Source organism: Strongyloides ratti (assembly GCF_001040885.1).
Source record: "Strongyloides ratti genome assembly S_ratti_ED321, chromosome : 1".
Lineage (NCBI taxonomy): Eukaryota > Metazoa > Nematoda > Chromadorea > Rhabditida > Strongyloididae > Strongyloides > Strongyloides ratti.
Window position 1 is genome coordinate 3112377 of NC_037307.1, and position 18068 is coordinate 3130444.

The 18068-nt window shown below is 21.1% G+C and overlaps 5 protein-coding genes across 5 annotated transcripts; 2 read left to right on the forward strand and 3 right to left on the reverse strand.

The window, feature by feature from the left end:
- Positions 1-2374: 2374 nt before the first annotated feature.
- On the reverse strand, positions 2375-3347 carry SRAE_1000100700 (Hypothetical protein; the record flags this gene model as incomplete). The annotated part of the gene is made up of 2 exons (XM_024647908.1): positions 2375-2544; positions 2585-3347. 2 exons carry the CDS (start codon positions 3345-3347, stop codon positions 2375-2377), a joined length of 933 nt encoding a protein of 310 aa, XP_024501939.1.
- Positions 3348-3662: 315 nt separating this feature from the next.
- Positions 3663-7353, reverse strand: SRAE_1000100800 (Pyruvate carboxylase; the record flags this gene model as incomplete). The annotated part of the gene is made up of 4 exons (XM_024647909.1): positions 3663-6732; positions 6781-7037; positions 7094-7180; positions 7234-7353. The coding sequence occupies 4 exons, from the start codon at positions 7351-7353 to the stop codon at positions 3663-3665; spliced, it is 3534 nt and encodes a 1177-aa protein (XP_024501940.1).
- Positions 7354-11642: 4289 nt separating this feature from the next.
- SRAE_1000100900 (Hypothetical protein) lies at positions 11643-12023 on the reverse strand (the record flags this gene model as incomplete). Its single annotated transcript, XM_024647910.1, has 1 exon — positions 11643-12023. One exon carries the CDS (start codon positions 12021-12023, stop codon positions 11643-11645), a length of 381 nt encoding a protein of 126 aa, XP_024501941.1.
- A 1375-nt stretch (positions 12024-13398) lies between these two features.
- On the forward strand, positions 13399-16085 carry SRAE_1000101000 (Na+ channel, amiloride-sensitive family-containing protein; the record flags this gene model as incomplete). The annotated part of the gene is made up of 2 exons (XM_024647911.1): positions 13399-15458; positions 15524-16085. The coding sequence occupies 2 exons, from the start codon at positions 13399-13401 to the stop codon at positions 16083-16085; spliced, it is 2622 nt and encodes an 873-aa protein (XP_024501942.1).
- Positions 16086-17144: 1059 nt separating this feature from the next.
- SRAE_1000101100 (Hypothetical protein) lies at positions 17145-17677 on the forward strand (the record flags this gene model as incomplete). The annotated part of the gene is made up of 3 exons (XM_024647912.1): positions 17145-17149; positions 17205-17432; positions 17500-17677. 3 exons carry the CDS (start codon positions 17145-17147, stop codon positions 17675-17677), a joined length of 411 nt encoding a protein of 136 aa, XP_024501943.1.
- Between the last annotated feature and the right edge of the window lie 391 nt (positions 17678-18068).

Genomic DNA, 18068 nt, shown 5'->3' on the forward strand with positions numbered 1-18068 from the left:
TTTTTTTTTGTGATTCAATTTTGATAATATTTTTTAAGATTATGAATATTTTAAATCAAAAATATACTATAATATATTTTATAAAAATTGTATTTATTTATTATCATTTATTTGTAGTAATTTTATAAAAAAAGTTTTTTTTTGAATATAAGTATGACAATGTATTGTTTTATTATCATGGATTGTATCAAACTTGAAATATGATAAAAAAATTCAAGTATATTTTTATAAATTTAGGGAACAAACTACTATAAACGTGAGACTTGATGCATTGTAATTCTTACAAGCTTTTGTTTATAGTGCACATTGAAGATTTTTCAGAATGTGAATCTATTTTGAAATATAGTATATTGTATTTTTGCGCACTTAAGTTTTTGCCATTATTTTTTAATATCTCAAGAAAGGTTAAAGATATAAAAATATTTTAAGTGTATAATCTAAATAAAAATTGATTAGAAGTCTTTTGAGAAAATTGCTTTTTTTATCTTAGACTTGAAGCGAGATATAGGAAAGGGTGGAAAAGTTTCTAAATATTCAATGTTTTTCTGATTTTTTAATACTTAAACTGAAACTTAATGCTTGGTAATAAAACTAGTTTCATTTAATTTATTTCAAAAAGCTTGTCTATGATAAAAAATAAGTTATAATAATACTTTTCAAAAAGTTACAAAAAGTATTCAAAAATATATTGGATTCCAACTTGGCACTTGAAACATACATTCATACTCGTTCATTTTTATGTTAATTTTTGATATTATAAATATGTTAATTTGAAAAATGTTATATTAGATTTCAAAAAATTATAAAATACTTATTTTATAACTATTTTTGATATAAAAAGTTTTCATAATTAAGAAGAAATTTAAATATAAAACTTCTTTATAATAATATTTTAGAACATTATTTTGCATAATGAAAAAAAAAGAAGATGAAATAAATTAATTTGATTAATTATTTAAACAACTTTAATGATAAACAATTGACTAAATGTAGTACAGAAAAAAAAACAATGGAAATGAATAAAAAAATTGTGATAATAATAAATCTCATTTAAAGTGTGATGAAATTAAAAGTGATTTTAAAAAATTTTTTTAGATATAATAATTGATATATTTTTACTTATAAATGAAACGCAGCATTTACCTATTTATGTTTTTCTATACTTAGTTACTACTTACATTTTAACTTTAATTTTAACTTACTTTCTATTATTAATTTATGATACTATACTTAGACAAGAATATTGGAAAAAGAAATATAATTTAATTTTATTTCTTTCCTCAATAGTTTTTATTCCTAAAGGAATTTGTGATACTTGTTACTTTTATTTTCACAAGAAATTTATGGATAAAAAATTCTTAGAAAACTTTTCAATAGTTCCTGTTCTTGAAACACAAGGTATTATTATATTTTATATTATATTAAGTTTTAAATTTAAAAGTAATGTCGTTAAAAAAGTTTTATATTTTATTTTTTTATTGTAGAGAGATTAAGTTTGAAACTAACTATTAGTAGTACATTATTTTGTGGTTCATTATTACTTCATATTCTATTTATTTTTATTAGTGAATCTAAGAAAAAAAAAAATTAAATCAATTTAAAATTAAAGAAGATGATAAGAAGAAACTAGAAAAGAAAAATACAGAAGTGTAATGATTTATTTAAAAAATATTGTTTAGAAAATTATTATGGTTACATGAACTAATGCCTTCTCAAATATTTAATCTATTTTTATCATATTGTGATGAATAACATTCAATTAATTGATTGTATGATAAAAGTATGTGACAAATAAACTATTCATAACTTTTTTTTTTATCTATAAACTACTCCAAAGATATTATTTTATTTCTTTTAATAATTGTATTAAATTTATAAATATATTTTTGAAACTATGTTTGCAATAAAATTCTAACAGTCTTTTGATTATTACATTCTTATCACTTGAAAACTTAAAATGTAATATTGCTTTTAAAATATTTCTTGTAAAATTTTGTTAAATAACTATATTTTTAATAAAAAAAAAAACTTAAAGAAAGAATACTTTGATTAATTGATAAAATATCAAATAAAAAATTTATGAATAAGTAATTTTTAATATTTTTTAATGCTTACAATATTATTTTAGAAAAAAAATTATAGTAGGTTTATCCTTCTTTATTCTATATCTACCATATCAATAAGTTTTTATAATGTTTTTTTTTTGAGAACTTTATAATATACTTGCGTAGTTAAGATATACATGCTGCAATTATTTTTCTTTTTATACAACTATAGTTCAAAAAAATTATTTATTTCGTAATCAATTTTTTTTTTTGAAAGTTTATTTTTAGGAATAACGTAAATATACATGGTAAAAAAAGTTTTTTAAAATTTACTTTTTCAAACTACCAAGTATAATTTTTTTGAAAGATAACAGTTTTGTAAAAAAACTTTTTTTAATTTCTTTAATCGACATTAATGTTATAAATGTTGATGTACTGTATTGAATATAATGAAATACATCTGTAATTCTCCATACCAGGTATGGTATTTGTTTATGTGCTAAAAAAAAGAGAGAATTAATTATGGCATTTGAACTTACTGTAAATTTGAATAAAAAAACAGGTAAATGTTGGAAAATTAGATAAACAAGGAATTAATGATTGAATAGAAAGATTGATTAAAACTCTTTTATGATCTTCATACTTTGAAACATTTTTTAATAATTTAAATTTTCTTTTTAACAAATAAAAAGTAAAAAAATTTGTAAATAATGCCATAGCTGGTAGGAAGGATGTCATAAATGTTGTAAAATACAAAAGATGAATATTTGTTTGGACGGGATAAAATGTACAAATTTCATTAAATATAACGTACTTTGATTTGAAAATTGTCAAATAGACATTGATATAAGAAGGTGAACTAATTATAATGAAAAATAAAAATAAAACATTCCATTGTAACTTCATACTCCATGCAATAATAAAAAATCTTTGGAGTGCTAACAAAAATGTAGAAGTAGCAATAGGAAATAATGTAAACTGTTGAAGTGTTCTTAAGATAGCACAACTCCAGAAATGAATTTTTGTTGAAGTAAAATAAGCATACAAATATTGTCCTTCAAGAAGCATTGTATTACCACCAGCTAAAAGATATTCACATGAAAATATTATAATATTATATTGTAGAAATTTATGTTTCATTAAATAGTTATTTTTTAGAGAAAAGTACAAGAAATAAATATTAATAAATGAATTAGGAAGTAAAGTAATAAAAACTAGTAAAGCTCCAACATGATATTGTTGTACTGGTTGATTCCATAGTTCTATATCACAAATAGAAGTAAAATTTCCATCAAAAGACATATTATTCACTTTTGCAATATTAATATTTTTTAACTTTTATTATATTACAAAAATTTTATATATTTAACTATTAATTAAAAAAAATTTTTTTTAATGTGTAAAAATGTCACTATATGATACTTCAAATAAATATATTTATTATATATTATTTCAAAAACAAAATCCTTTAATTAAAATGTAATTATATTATTTACTCATAGTAATTACGTTCTACATAATCATTAAAATAAAAATATGTTTATAATTATATTTATTATTTTACATTCTTATTTCTTTTAAAAAAAATAAGTTGATATTAAAAATTTATGATAAAAATTATTCAATGTCAATTACTAAATCTCCACCATTTACTTTGTCACCTTTGATAAGATAAACTTTCTTAACTGTTCCCCCAATAGGTGCATCTATAACCATTTCCATTTTCATTGCACTAAGAACAAAAAGTGGAGATTTAGCTGTTACAACATCACCTTCTTTAACTTTTATTTCCAAAATTTCACCCGGCATTGGACTACCAACAGACCCTTTCATACCTGGAATTGCTTTGGCACGTGTTATTATATTTTTACTTGCTTCTTGATCCTTAACAAATACTGTTCTTGCTTGTCCATTCATTTCAAAAAATACTTCCCTTTCACCAAGATCATTTAAATGACCATTAGCTAAATATTTTACTGATAAAGTTTTACCTTTTTCTAAATCTACACTAACTTCTTCTGCTACATCTAATCCTGTTAAAAAGACTTTAGTTGGTAATTTATCGACTGGTCCATATGTTTGGCGGAATCTTTCAAAATCGTCAAATTCTTTTGGGAACATACATGATGACAAAACATCAACATCACGTAATTTTCTTCCATGTTTATGTTCTAAATCTTTTTTTAATTCTTCAAGATCAACTGGTTTAGAATAATTTGATGGTGGTCCTGTATATTTTTCTCTACCTCTAAGAACTTTTGTTCTTAATGGTTCTGGAAAACCATATGGTGGTTCACCAAGTTTTCCTTGGAAAAATTCTACAACTGACATTGGGAATGATAATTCATCTGCCTCCTCAATAACTGTTTGTTTTGTTAAATTATTTTGTGTCATAAATTGTGCCAAATCACCAACCATCTTTGATGATGGTGTAACTTTAATAATATCTCCTAAAACATCATTTGCTTCAGCATATTTCTTTTTAACTTCTTCAAATTTATCACCTAAACCTAATGAAAATGATTGGAATTGAAGATTAGTATATTGTCCTCCTGGTATTCCATGATTATAAACATCTGAATTACCACTTTTCATTGTTTTTGTACATTCAAATGGTGCATATAATTGTCTTGTACTTTCCCAGTAAGCATTATATTTACTAATAGTATTCATACTAATTCCTGTATCTAAACTAGTACCTTCTAAACTAGAAACAAAAGCTCCCATTGATGGTTGAGAAGTCATACCAGACATTGAATCAACAGCAACATCAATAATATCTGCACCAGCTTTAGCACATTCTAACATTGAAGCAACACCTGCTCCAGAAGTATCATGAGTATGTACATGTATTGGCATATCAGGATATTTGTCTCTTAAAGCAGAAACTAGTATTCTTGCAGCTTCAGGTTTTAATAAACCAGCCATATCTTTAATACATAAAATATGTGTACCAGCTTTAATTAATTCATCAGCTAATTTCATATAATATTCAAGATTATATTTAACTCTTGAAGTATCAGCTACATTTCCTGTATATGACATTGCTGCTTCAATAACACCACCAGCATTACCAATACTTTCCATTCCAATTTTTAAATTTGGAAGATAATTAAGTGAATCAAATACTCTAAAAATATCCATTCCTGATTTAACAGCTAATTCACTGAATTTATTAATGACATTTGTAGGATAATTGGAATATCCTACACCATTTGCTCCACGCAAAAGACATTGAAATGGAATATTTGGTATAGCTTCTCTTAATTTTTCTAATCTTTCCCATGGGCATTCATGTAAAAATCTCATACTAACATCAAATGTTGCTCCAGCCCAATTTTCAAGTGAAAAAAGTTTTGTAAAACTTGATGCAACATATGGTGCAATTTGTAACATATCATATGTTCTAACTCTTGTAGCTAATAAACTTTGATGAGCATCTCTCATTGTTGTATCAGTAATAAGGCATCCTTTATGTCTTCTAATTGCACGAGCAAATTTTTCTGGACCATCTTTTAATAAAATATCTCTGAAACCTTTTGGTAATGGTTTATTTGAAACTTCTGGTATAGGTGGTACAACATTTTTTGGTGGATCACCAGTAACTAATGGTGTCAATGGTCCATTAACTCTAACTTCAGATAAGTATTTTAAAAGTTTTTGTGCACGATTTTGACTTGGATTAAATTTAAGAAGATGAGGATTTTCATCAATAAAATGTGTATCAACTGCACCATCTACAAAATCAGGTTGGGATAAAACATTTATCAAAAATGGTATGTTTGTTTTAACACCACGTATACGGAATTCTTTTAGAGCTCTTAACATTTTAGATACTGCATTTGGATGATTTCTTGCATGAGCAATAATCTTTACTAACAAACTATCATAGTCTGGAGTAATAACACTTCCTTGAAATGCTGATGCAGAATCAATACGAATACCCATTCCTGTACCAGAACGATAAACTTCTATTCTACCACTATCTGGTTGGAAATTTTGTGCAGGATCTTCTGTTGTTAAACGACATTGTATAGCAGAACCATTTACTTGAATTGTTTCTTGATGTAATTTAATATCATCTAAACTTTTTCCTTCAGCAAGTCTTATTTGAGCTTGAACAATATCAACACCTGTAATTTCTTCTGTAACAGTATGTTCAACTTGAAGTCTTGGATTAACTTCCATAAAGTAATGTTTTCCTTTGTTATCTAATAAAAATTCAACTGTACCTGCATTTTCATAACCAACATGTCTAGCTAATTTCAAAGCATCATTTAACATATTTTCTCTAGCTTTTGGATCAAGAACAGGAGCAGGAGCAATTTCAATTAATTTTTGATGTCTTCTTTGTACAGAACAATCTCTTTCATAAAGATGAACAATGTTACCAAATTTATCACCTAATATTTGTACTTCTATATGTCTTGGTCGTTCAACAAATTTTTCTACAAACAAACTACCATCACCAAAAGCTGACTTGGCTTCACTATACGCTCTTCTAAATGCTTCATCAATCTCTTTTTCATCGTTAATTTTTCTCATTCCTCTACCACCACCACCAAATGCTGCTTTTACAATAATTGGAAAACCATACTTAGCTCCAAATTCTTTAACTTCTTCAGCAGTCAAAACAGGTCCATTACTTCCAGGAATAACTGGTATATTTGCTTCTATAGCTGTTTGTCTATAAAAAAAAAATAAATTAAAAAGAAAAAAATAAGAAAAATAATACCTAGCAGCTGTTTTATCAGACATTTTTAATAATATATCACTTGAAGGACCAATAAATACAATATTAGCTTCTTTACATTTTTGAGCAAAATCTGGTCTTTCCGACAAAAATCCATATCCAGGATGAATAGCATCTATATGATTTTTCAAAGCAATTTCTATTATATTATCTATATTAAGGTATGCTGCTACTGGTGGAAGACCCTGTCCAACAATATAACTTTCATCTGCCTTTAAACGATGTACTGAATTCTTATCCTAAAAAAAAATAGAAAAAAAAAAATTTAAACAAATTTAAGTTTAATATTATTTACTTGTTGAGCATATATGGCTATACTTGTCTTTTCCATTTCAGTTAATGCTCGAAATATTCTTGTGGCTATCTCTCCACGATTAGCAACCTAAAATAAAATATTTATACTTTAAAAAAATATATATTCTCTAAAAGATTTACCATAACTCTTTGAAACTCTTGTGTACCAGGTTTATTCTTTGAGGATAGTGAGCCATATCTTTGTAATTTGAGCACACTATTGTGACTCTTCAAAATACCATGTAACCGATTGTAAAACATTAGTTCCCCTAGTATACTAAAAAAAAAAAAGAAGAAACAATATTAGTACAATATAAATAAAATAAATGATAAGAAAATGATGATATATTTCCTTGTTTATATATTACACTACATAACACGCCCATTAAATTAGGTAAAAAAATAGTTGTAGTAAAATATATCTAAACGATCTTAACATTTATTTATGACTAGTTTTTATAAAAATTATTATAGAGAAAATGAATAAAGTATGTAAGAAAAGATTTATTTGATTCATGATACATAAAATCTATAAAAAAATAATAATAATAGTAGTAGTAGTAGTATGTGCTTTGGACAAGAACGAGGTAAAATATGTACTTTTTTATTTTTAAAAAAAAAATGTTATAAAAGACTAATCTACAATGGAAAAAAAAATTAATTAAATAAATGTTACTATAGAAAAGTTTAAAGACTAACTTGCCCTTAAGTAAAAGAACTTTAATAATAATTATTAACACTAAAATAAAAAAGATAAAGGGGAAAGATATAAAAAGTTTAAAAAAAAACAATATAAAAGTAATATATAAATATATATATGTATATAATATAAACAACAGGATATATTAATTATTTTATTTTTTTGAACAATCACATGTTCAACTTTTAGAAAGTACATATTACGTTGATAATTATATAAATTTCTTCCAAAATGATAATAGCATATAATAACAAAAAAAAATTACCACATCAAAGTGCAGAAACAAAAAAAATATAAATAATATATATATATTCAAAAGTATTATACTTAATTATGTATTTTTCTTTTAAACATAAAAAAATACTTCAAAATATCAAATTTAGTAAATGTCATAAAATGGTGATAAAAAAATTGGAATGATGATAATAAAAGTAAAAGGAAAATTTTTAATTTTCAACGACATTTAAGAAGTAAAAAAATGTTTTGTAAAATAAAGAAAAATTAAAAAAACCATTTATAACACTAAATATTTTTTTATTTTATAGAATTGATTTTAAGAAGAAGTATCTTAAATATAATTTAATTAAAATTAATTAACAATTTTCGTTTTTTTTATATAAAATTAATCTGATTATAAAATTTAAATTTTATAATAAAATTACATATTTTTTGCAACAAAAATTTAAAATAAATTATTATTCAATTTTTTTTTATTAATTAATATAATCATAAAAATTAAAGATAATTTTACTTTTACTTAAAGTAATATCATAGATACAAACTACTTTTCTTAGATATTAAATTTCAAAGAAAAATAAAGAATAAAAAACGTCATTTAATTAATAAGTTAAAAGATTACACAAATTAACGTAAACAATTTTATAAATTATCTATCTTTTTTTTACAACATATTTATGTTGCTTACTAAATTAATAATAAACTAAGATAAGAGTTAAATAAAAAATTCTAAACAATTGTTCATAGTTGAATAGACAAAAATAAAGATATTTTGTTAAAATTTTATAAAATAAATACTTCTTTAGAGTAATGCTAATGGATTTAAAAAAAAATAGATATATATATACATATATGTGAGCCTTTCCTATAAATGGGCTTAAAAAAAATTTATATGATGTTTATCAAAAATACAGTTAATACTATTATAGACGCGATCAAATTGTCATTGCTATGATAGAAAGGTACTTTTTTTTTAAAGTAAAAGATAAATTATCTGCACGTGTTAAAATATGTTGCTTTTAAAAGTTCTTTTTTTTTATCAAAATTTTTAAAGTTACATTTTTAAAAATCTACTAAGAAATGATTACTTAAGGATGATGTTAAACAAGTGTTTGTAGAAGGAAAATTGGTGATTTCTGATAAAAGAATAATATTTTGAATAATTTATTTAAAATTATAAATATAATTGTCAGTAGACAAAATGAATAATAACTGGATTAAATGTAGTTTTTATTATTATTAGCCAGTTATTTAGATTAATAGAGCACTTAATTAATAATAAAAGTATTAATATAGTAGAAAATTTTTAAATTGTAGGATGTTCTTAATTACTTATTTTTAAAATATGATACTTATATATATATATATACTAAAGTATAAAAAATTTTATAATGTTTTTTTTAAAATAAATGATCAGCGATTATCTATAAGACAATAAGTAACAAGTAAAAATTATCATGATATAATTATATCTTACTTTGTTATTTTTCAAATTGCAATAGTTATTGGAGAAGATAAAAGTAGATAAAAAATTCAATGACTTTGAAAATGTAAATAAACTTATTTGCTATTTTTTTATTAAAAATTTTCTTTTTATGGTTAAAAATATTTTGATATATAGGTAAATATTAACTTATTAAACATGTAACTATCAATTAATTTATTTTGATGGTCACAGATAAGATATATATATATATAATAATAACATAAAAGCAATAAAATATATATATTATAATTATATTTCTTATCAAATATTATTTATAGTATTTATGTTGATTTATTTAATATAAAATAATATATATAACTTTTAATTCCTTAAATTTTTGAAACATTTTTTATTTTTATATAATAAAAATTAAAGAAGGAAAAGTAAACATTTTAAATGATAATTATTATAAACAAATTTAATAACACAAATAACTTGGATTAATTTTTATGATTTGATCAAACACTTATATTATTTTTTTATTTAAGGTGTTGTTTTAAGGTTATATAAACAAAAAGAAAACTTTAAAATATATCAATTACAAATTGACATTAAATAAATATCTTTTCAAAACATAAATTACAATTAAGATTAATAGCTTAAAATAAATTTATTTTTTTTATTAATGTTTAAGTAAAGATAGATTTTTATTATGATAAAAAAATAATCATTAAACATGTATATTTAATTAAATTTAATCGTTTATAATAGAAAGTTCAAAAATTACAAATTTTCCAAAATAATGTCACATTATTTTAATGTTAATAATGGCCCATATCAACAAGATATTTATGTTTATTATATTATAAAACTTAAATTATGAAAAAAAAATAAGTTGAATATATTTTTTTTATATAATATAATAATTTATAAAAACATTTTTAATTTTTTCTTATCTAATCTTATTAATACTAATCTTATAAAAATTAATTTAATAATATAAAAAATGATTAATCGATTTATTTTAAAAAATTAATTGTTATAAAAAGTTATAAATTTATTTTAAGAACAAATAAAAATTCAAACTACAATAAATAATTCTTTAATGTTTATATTCTTAGAATAAATAATCTAAATATATACTACAAAAATTGACCTGCGATAAAAGAACTTTTAAAATAAAAGATAAGACTAGTGTAAGACATCAAAGAAGCATCACATAAAAATAATGATTATATAAATGATAAGGTTATGAGAACACCGATCTTAAAATAAATAAAATTTTATTCATATTATTTTCTTCTTATTATATTATTATTCAATTTTATTATAGAGTGTAAGAAAATTTAATTTATTTAAGAACCAAAAATCAGTTTTACTTTTACGATTTACCCATTTACACTTTTTACTTCTGCCAGTTAAATGTCCAATGAATGATTGATAAATTTTGATCAATGTACAAACAAATATTTAAAGAACCCAGAAGTATCTTCATATTTTTATCTAAATATTATTATTTTTTTTAACTATTACTTTTTAGATAATATCTTTTTTTTTTATAATATTAAAAATTAATAAATTAAATTATACTTTTAATTTTTCAACAAAAATAATTATCATTTGTTTTTATAAGGAAAATAGTATTGACAAAGACTATAAAAAAAACATCCTTCTTATAATCAATAAATATTTTTTTTTAAAAAAGCAAAAAATATTACAAAAAAAAAATTATTTTTTTTTAATTTATATTATATATTATTTTAACTATCATATGAATGATTAATTATTATAATGTTATTAATCTTTTCAACGATAAAAAATAAATAATGATTGCTTTTTTTTTTTAAAATAATAATATTACAATAACAAATATTTTAATACATTAAAATAAAATTTATTTTGTAATTAAAGAATAATTTTATTTAATACATATATGAAGAAAGGTATAAAAAAAATGATCACAAAAATAAGTAGTACTATAACAAAATTATTTTTTTTTTTTGTTATTTAGTCAAAGTAAATAGGTGGTGGTGGAAAAATTAATTGCCATTAAATATATAAAAAGCATATTATTTTCTCCAAAATATTATTATTTTAGAGGGTTTATTTTTAAGTTATACATTTGAAGATATGGTGTTGTATGTATATATAAAAGAGATAGAAGATATCAAGAAATGTAATTCAAAATTAAAAAACTGTTTTTTCATTACATAACATTCCCTGACATCTACATATTTTAGATGTTAAATGTATCTTATCTTCATCCAAATAAGTTTCAAAATAACCACAATCATTTTTTTTAATTCCTGTTTGAGATAGAAATTCAGGTGTAGGGCAACCACCAGCAACAAGAATAGTACCATCAAAATTCATTTTGGCAATTGAACAACCAACTTCTTCTGTTGATTGGCATACACCATCACCAGAATAATTTTCACCTAAACAGTAACTTTGAACAAATTCTAAATCACCTGCTAAGTATTTACAAAACCTTTTACATTCAATTTCTTTACCATTACTAAGTGTAAAAATTAAAGAAATGCCCAAAATAATATATATAATCTTCATTTTGTAGAACAATGCCTAAAAAAAAAATTTGAAAAGATAAAGTTTAAAAAAAAAAAAATAATAAAAATATTTATAAAGAAATAATAATATAAAATAATTGTCTATTTGTGGTACATTTAACAGAGTAAAAGTTAAAAAGTAATTTTTAATAAGTTAAAGCATTAAGAATTTTTTCCTCTTGTCATTTCTCTCATTACATTTTATTCCCTAAAATTATTACCATAACAATTATTTTAGAAGGCAACTTCTATTCTAATAATATAATAAATGAAAATAATTAAAAAGTTATATATACATATATATATGTCCTAATTAATTTTTTATGCTATATATAAATTACAAAATATTATATATTCACACCCACTTCGTATATGAAATTGGTAATCCTAAAAAATTTCTATTTTGTATTCGAAATTCAAAATAAAAGTTTGCCTCAAAAATTCTTTATGAACTTTTTTCAAGTCAAATATAAAATAAATAATGTTATTAATAATTACGTAAACTATTTACTAATGAGTATTAAATGTCACTATCTAATTACATACTTTGGCATATAGACAACATGTGAATAAATATATATATATTTAAAAACTTTAATAAATTGCTAAGAAATTGTTTTTTTTTTTTTATTTATTTCAAATATGACTTTTGCAAAAATTTTCTTTTTAATAAAATTACACACCTCCTCAATAAATATCTAAAAATTTAATTTATTTACACTTTTTTTTATCTGTTACAATATTTTTAAAATTTATTTTTTAAATATATAAAGTGTGACGTTTTAATGATAGATAAAAAAAATGTTAAATATCTTTTTACAAGTTTATAAAAAAAAATTTTAAATAATCTTTTAGATATAATAATGAGAAAAAATATATATTTAATGAGTATAAATTTATAAATGAATTTATTGAATAAATATAATGTAATTCATACTATACTTCCTTCAAGAATCATCTTTCAATATGAAAAAGATGGTATAGTATTATATTATTATATTAAACCCCTTTTATGATATACCATATTTTATATCATAAATCTTTTAATATATATAAAAATTTTAAATATAAGATAAATTTTAAAAATGAGATAAAGGAAAGAAAAAAAAAATTTTGGTAAATTAAAAATTTTGTACTTATATTATATTTTATAAATTGTATAATAAAGAATTATAATAATCTTAAGATATGTAAAACAAAAGTACAGGAAATTATATGGTAAATAGGGAAAAAAAGTAATTCTACAAAAGATTTCTTTCTTTAAGAAAAATTTTATTTTATAATAATATTATTTTTTTTACCAATTATTTATATATTCTATTGTAAGACTTTTTTCTTTTTTTTTAAATTAAAAAAAAAAAGAAGAAAATATAAAGATGTCAATACAAATAGAAAGTGGTTTTCTATCAACAACAAAAATGACAACATCTAAGGTATCTGATACTTCTAGTGGTACAAGGTTAAGTTTTTGTGAAAAATACTATGCAACATCAACAAAAAATTTCATTGATCAGTTTGCTGATGATACTAAAATGCTTGGTTTTCGTTATCTACATTCACGTTATAGAAGTTGGTTTCGTATTATGTGGGGAGCTTTTCTTTTTATGGCATTAACATTAACAATATATCAAGTTGTTGAAAGAATATCTTATTATCTTTTTAAAAATCCTTTAACATCAAAAAGATCTTTTGAAACATTATCATCTATACCATTTCCAACAATTGTTTTATGTAATAAGATGCAACTAAAAGCTTCAAAAGTTGCTTCATATAATCCAAAGTTACTTTCATTAATGTCAGAGATGTTTAGGGATGATAATATTGAAGAGATAGATGAAAATAATAGAAGAAATATATCAGATATTATGGATAAGATAAAAAATTTAGGTGAAAACAATTTTTTAAAAATTTATCAAAATTCTCATCAGTCTGTGGATGATTTTATAGTTAGTTGTCAGTATGGAAGAAAAAAGCAATGCATTGATAATATTAATATTATTTTAACACCAAATGGTGTTTGTTTTGCTGTCTCACCAAATGTAACAGTAACAAGACCTGGACCAGAATCAACATTATCATTATTATTAAATTTAGAAGGATATGATACTATTCCTGGTTGGGTACCAGATTCAGGAGTTATTTTAAGTATTTATGATGCAAATTATACAACAACACGATTATATGATGATGGTTTTCATTTAGAGGGAGGAAAATTAGTTACGATACCTATAAATGACATAAGAAGTTTACAACGTCATCCTACTGAATGTGGTAAAAGTTTATTAGATAAAGATAAAGAATATAGTAAACAAGCATGTCAATGGTATGATAAAAGTCAAATAATTGAAAATACTTGTGGTTGCGTGCCTTCTATATCACCTAGGAATAAGAAGTTTTTTATAGATTTTAATTTAAAAAATGACTATGGTATTTTTAATAGTACACTTCAACCTTGTGCATTAGAACATGAATATGAATGTGTAAGGACATTTATTGATAATTATAATGATGAAAATAATACTTATTGTCCAGAGGATTGTTATGATGTTAGATATAATACAATTGTTTTTGGTAATGAATTAGATGTTAATGAAATATCAAATTTATTACCTGTTAATTGGGAAGATGAAAAAGAAAAAAAAATAAAACAATTTTTTAAGGCTATTAAATTAATACCTAAAAATAGGATACCAATCATTAAGTCAATACAAAAATTAGCAACAGATGCTCAAAATTATGTTACCTCAATAACTGAAATTTTAGGAACATTTAAAAATATAGATATTATTAAAAATGTTGATGTTATAGATGTATCATCATGTGAAGCTGTCATAAATCCAAATATTCTTCCAACAATATTAAAAGAAATTAATGGAAATGAAAAAATATGGAAAAATTATATTATTTATTTTAATTATGTTTTTAAACCAAATATTATTTGGTTATTAAAAGTATTTAATTTACATGATGAAAATAACATGACTTTTAATATGAAAAATTATACAAATAAATATGATATTTTAGATAAAGCTTTAATAGAATTAAGATTATTATCTAAAAGTTTACATGATCCTGAAAAATTATTTGGCTTAAAGTCAATGTCAATTGATGAAAGAAATTTGGTTGTTAGGCATGTTAAAAATCTTATAAATAATACAAATTTATGCATTGAAAAATGGGAAAAAGATAACAATGAAAATTCAACAACAAGTATATTATTAAAATGTCAGGAGACATTCAAAAAATATTTTCATCCATTGGAGGTTGGAAAAGATATTAGTATAATTTTGTCATCACAAAATATAACACACCATTTTTTTAGGATGATAAAAAATTTAACAGATACTATAGATAAGGCAACCAGTAAAGATGGAGCTCAAATATTTAATTATAAAAATTATAATATTGATATTAATAAATTTCAAAATGAATATAGGTAACTTTTTTAAAAAAAAAAATTATATATATATAATTAAATTTATTTAATTTTTTTTTTATTAGGGATGATGGAAAAGAATTAGGAATAGTTTTTGAAGTTTTAAAAAATAGAAAATATTTCCAAAATAAGATAACGGAAGTGGTAAATGACATTACTGATACTATAGAATCATTTATAAAAGGTAGAGAATTATTTTATATAAATAATTCATTAATAAATAACAAAAATGAAATAATTTTTTTAAATAATTCCATAGAATGTTTTAAAGAATTTTTAATTAATATTCAAACATTAAGAAAATATCCATTTATGAGAGGTGATTGGATGATAAGATTACAGAGAGATGTTTTGATAGCACAAAGTTATTCCTCTGGACAAGAATTTGATAAAGTTAATCTTTTACATGTTAAATTATATTTTACACATATAAAAAGAGAAATGATTATTAATGTTAAAAGTTATAATTTATTTTTACTTTTAGCTGAAATTGGTGGTACTATTGGTTTGTATGTTGGTGCTACACTATTAACTGTTGCTGAAACTATTGTTTTTTTATTTGAAAATCATGTTAAAACAAAAAAATTTCTTACTAAAAAAGTATGTAATGTTAAAGAAGATTTATGAAAAACATAATGTTTTTTTTTTATTATTATATTTTTAAATAAAATGTTTCATAGAGATGTATTTGATTATTTCATGTTATTTGTCCTTGAAAAATTTTATACATATATATATTTAACAAATCTTTTCAACTGCTAATATATATAACTATAATATTTGATCAAAAATTTTATTAATGTTTTATATATATATATAGTTTTTCCTATTATAAATATAAAGTTTGTCTAAATTAAAAATGAATAGAATCAAGTATAGTAAATAAATATAAAAGAAAAATAAAATTATAGGAAATAATTAAAAGTTAGCTGTCATTAAATAGCATACAATATATTTATAAACTGGTTTGATAATAAATTTTTTTTTTTTGTATCTTCTACTTCAACCTTTCTCTTTATCTTTTAATAATAACAAATATATACTTTAATTTAAAATCAACACATTATTTTATATCAAGTAAATAGTAGTATTACGCAATGCTAATAATATTATAAAAAAACATTTTTATTGTTTACTATCATTGAACAAACAAGAAAAATTGATATTGAAGTAATAGAAAAAATTTTTTTTTTTACCTCTTACGATTATATATATATATATATTATTACATAACATTTCTATTAAGAAATATTATTAATTTTTTTTAAATCAAAAAGAAAAAGTTTCAAAAGAATGAATAGTTTTGTATTAAATAAAAATAGTATAGTTTCAACCTTTTTTAAACATCTGGTGACCTTGTTGAGTTTTGATTAAAATTCTGCTTTTTTTTTAATTTCCATATGTTCTTACATTTTTTTGGGTATAACTTAGTTATTCTATAATATATCAATAATAGTATATTATATTTATATATATAGTTCGGCATTTTACAATCAACTGTACATTATATTGTATATCACTAATATAGACAGAAGATTTAAATACTATGATTAACCTCTTCATTATACTAACAAGATATAAACTTTGTTAATACTATTTTATTTTTTTTTTTTGGCGTATCAGAAAAATAAATAATTTATAATACTATATTTAGATATTATATTAAAAAAGAATTTTTATAATCAAATGATGTAAGTTGGATTAATTTATAGTTTATATGATAATAATTAATAATTTTATTTATAGAAATTTATATAATATTCTACAACCAATTTATTTATTAATAATATTTCAATCATTTATTGTCAAATCGGCAGAAGATAAATTTACTAATAATTGTATCAAGAAAGCAGGATATATAAATTGTAAAACATTTAATAGTTGTTGTGATTTATTATGTGAAGGTACATCTAGTGATAATAAATGTATTTCAATAATGGGAAAGATTGATAGAGAACAATCCTACTGTCAATGGTAACTTTTTTTTTTTTATAATTATATATTTATTTTTTTAATATTAAATTTTTATTAATTATTATAGTATGACAGTATCATCAGCCTCCTCTAGGACATTACCATCATCAAAATCGGGTTCAAAATTACTTATTGCAACAAAATTACAAAGTACATCCAAATCATCTTTATCAAAGATTGATCTTATTGTCGGGGTATTACTTCTTTTTATTATAGATTTACTTTTTTTAAGTATGACAATTTAATTAAAATCTAATAAACTTTTTTTTAACATTTCAAGAGTTATTTGATTTATTTTTTTTAAATTAAATTTTATCCACTTTAAATAAATGAATAGATTAAAACAAAAAAAATATTGTCCCTTATCATTAAATAACCATTTTTATAAAACATTTTTTTAAAGAATTCAAAAAAAAAAAACTACTTTTTCATATTATAGAAAAAAAAATTTTTTTTTATTGTTCTTATAAATAATTATATATACCATAATATAAAACATTATAATAGTTTTAAAAAAAAAGAATAATTAGTTTGTTTTTAAATAGGTAAATTACAACTTTATATTCTTAAAAAAAATTGCCTCCACCAACCTCTTTAAGAGATTGCTTTTTTTTTATATAATTTAAAAATATAAAC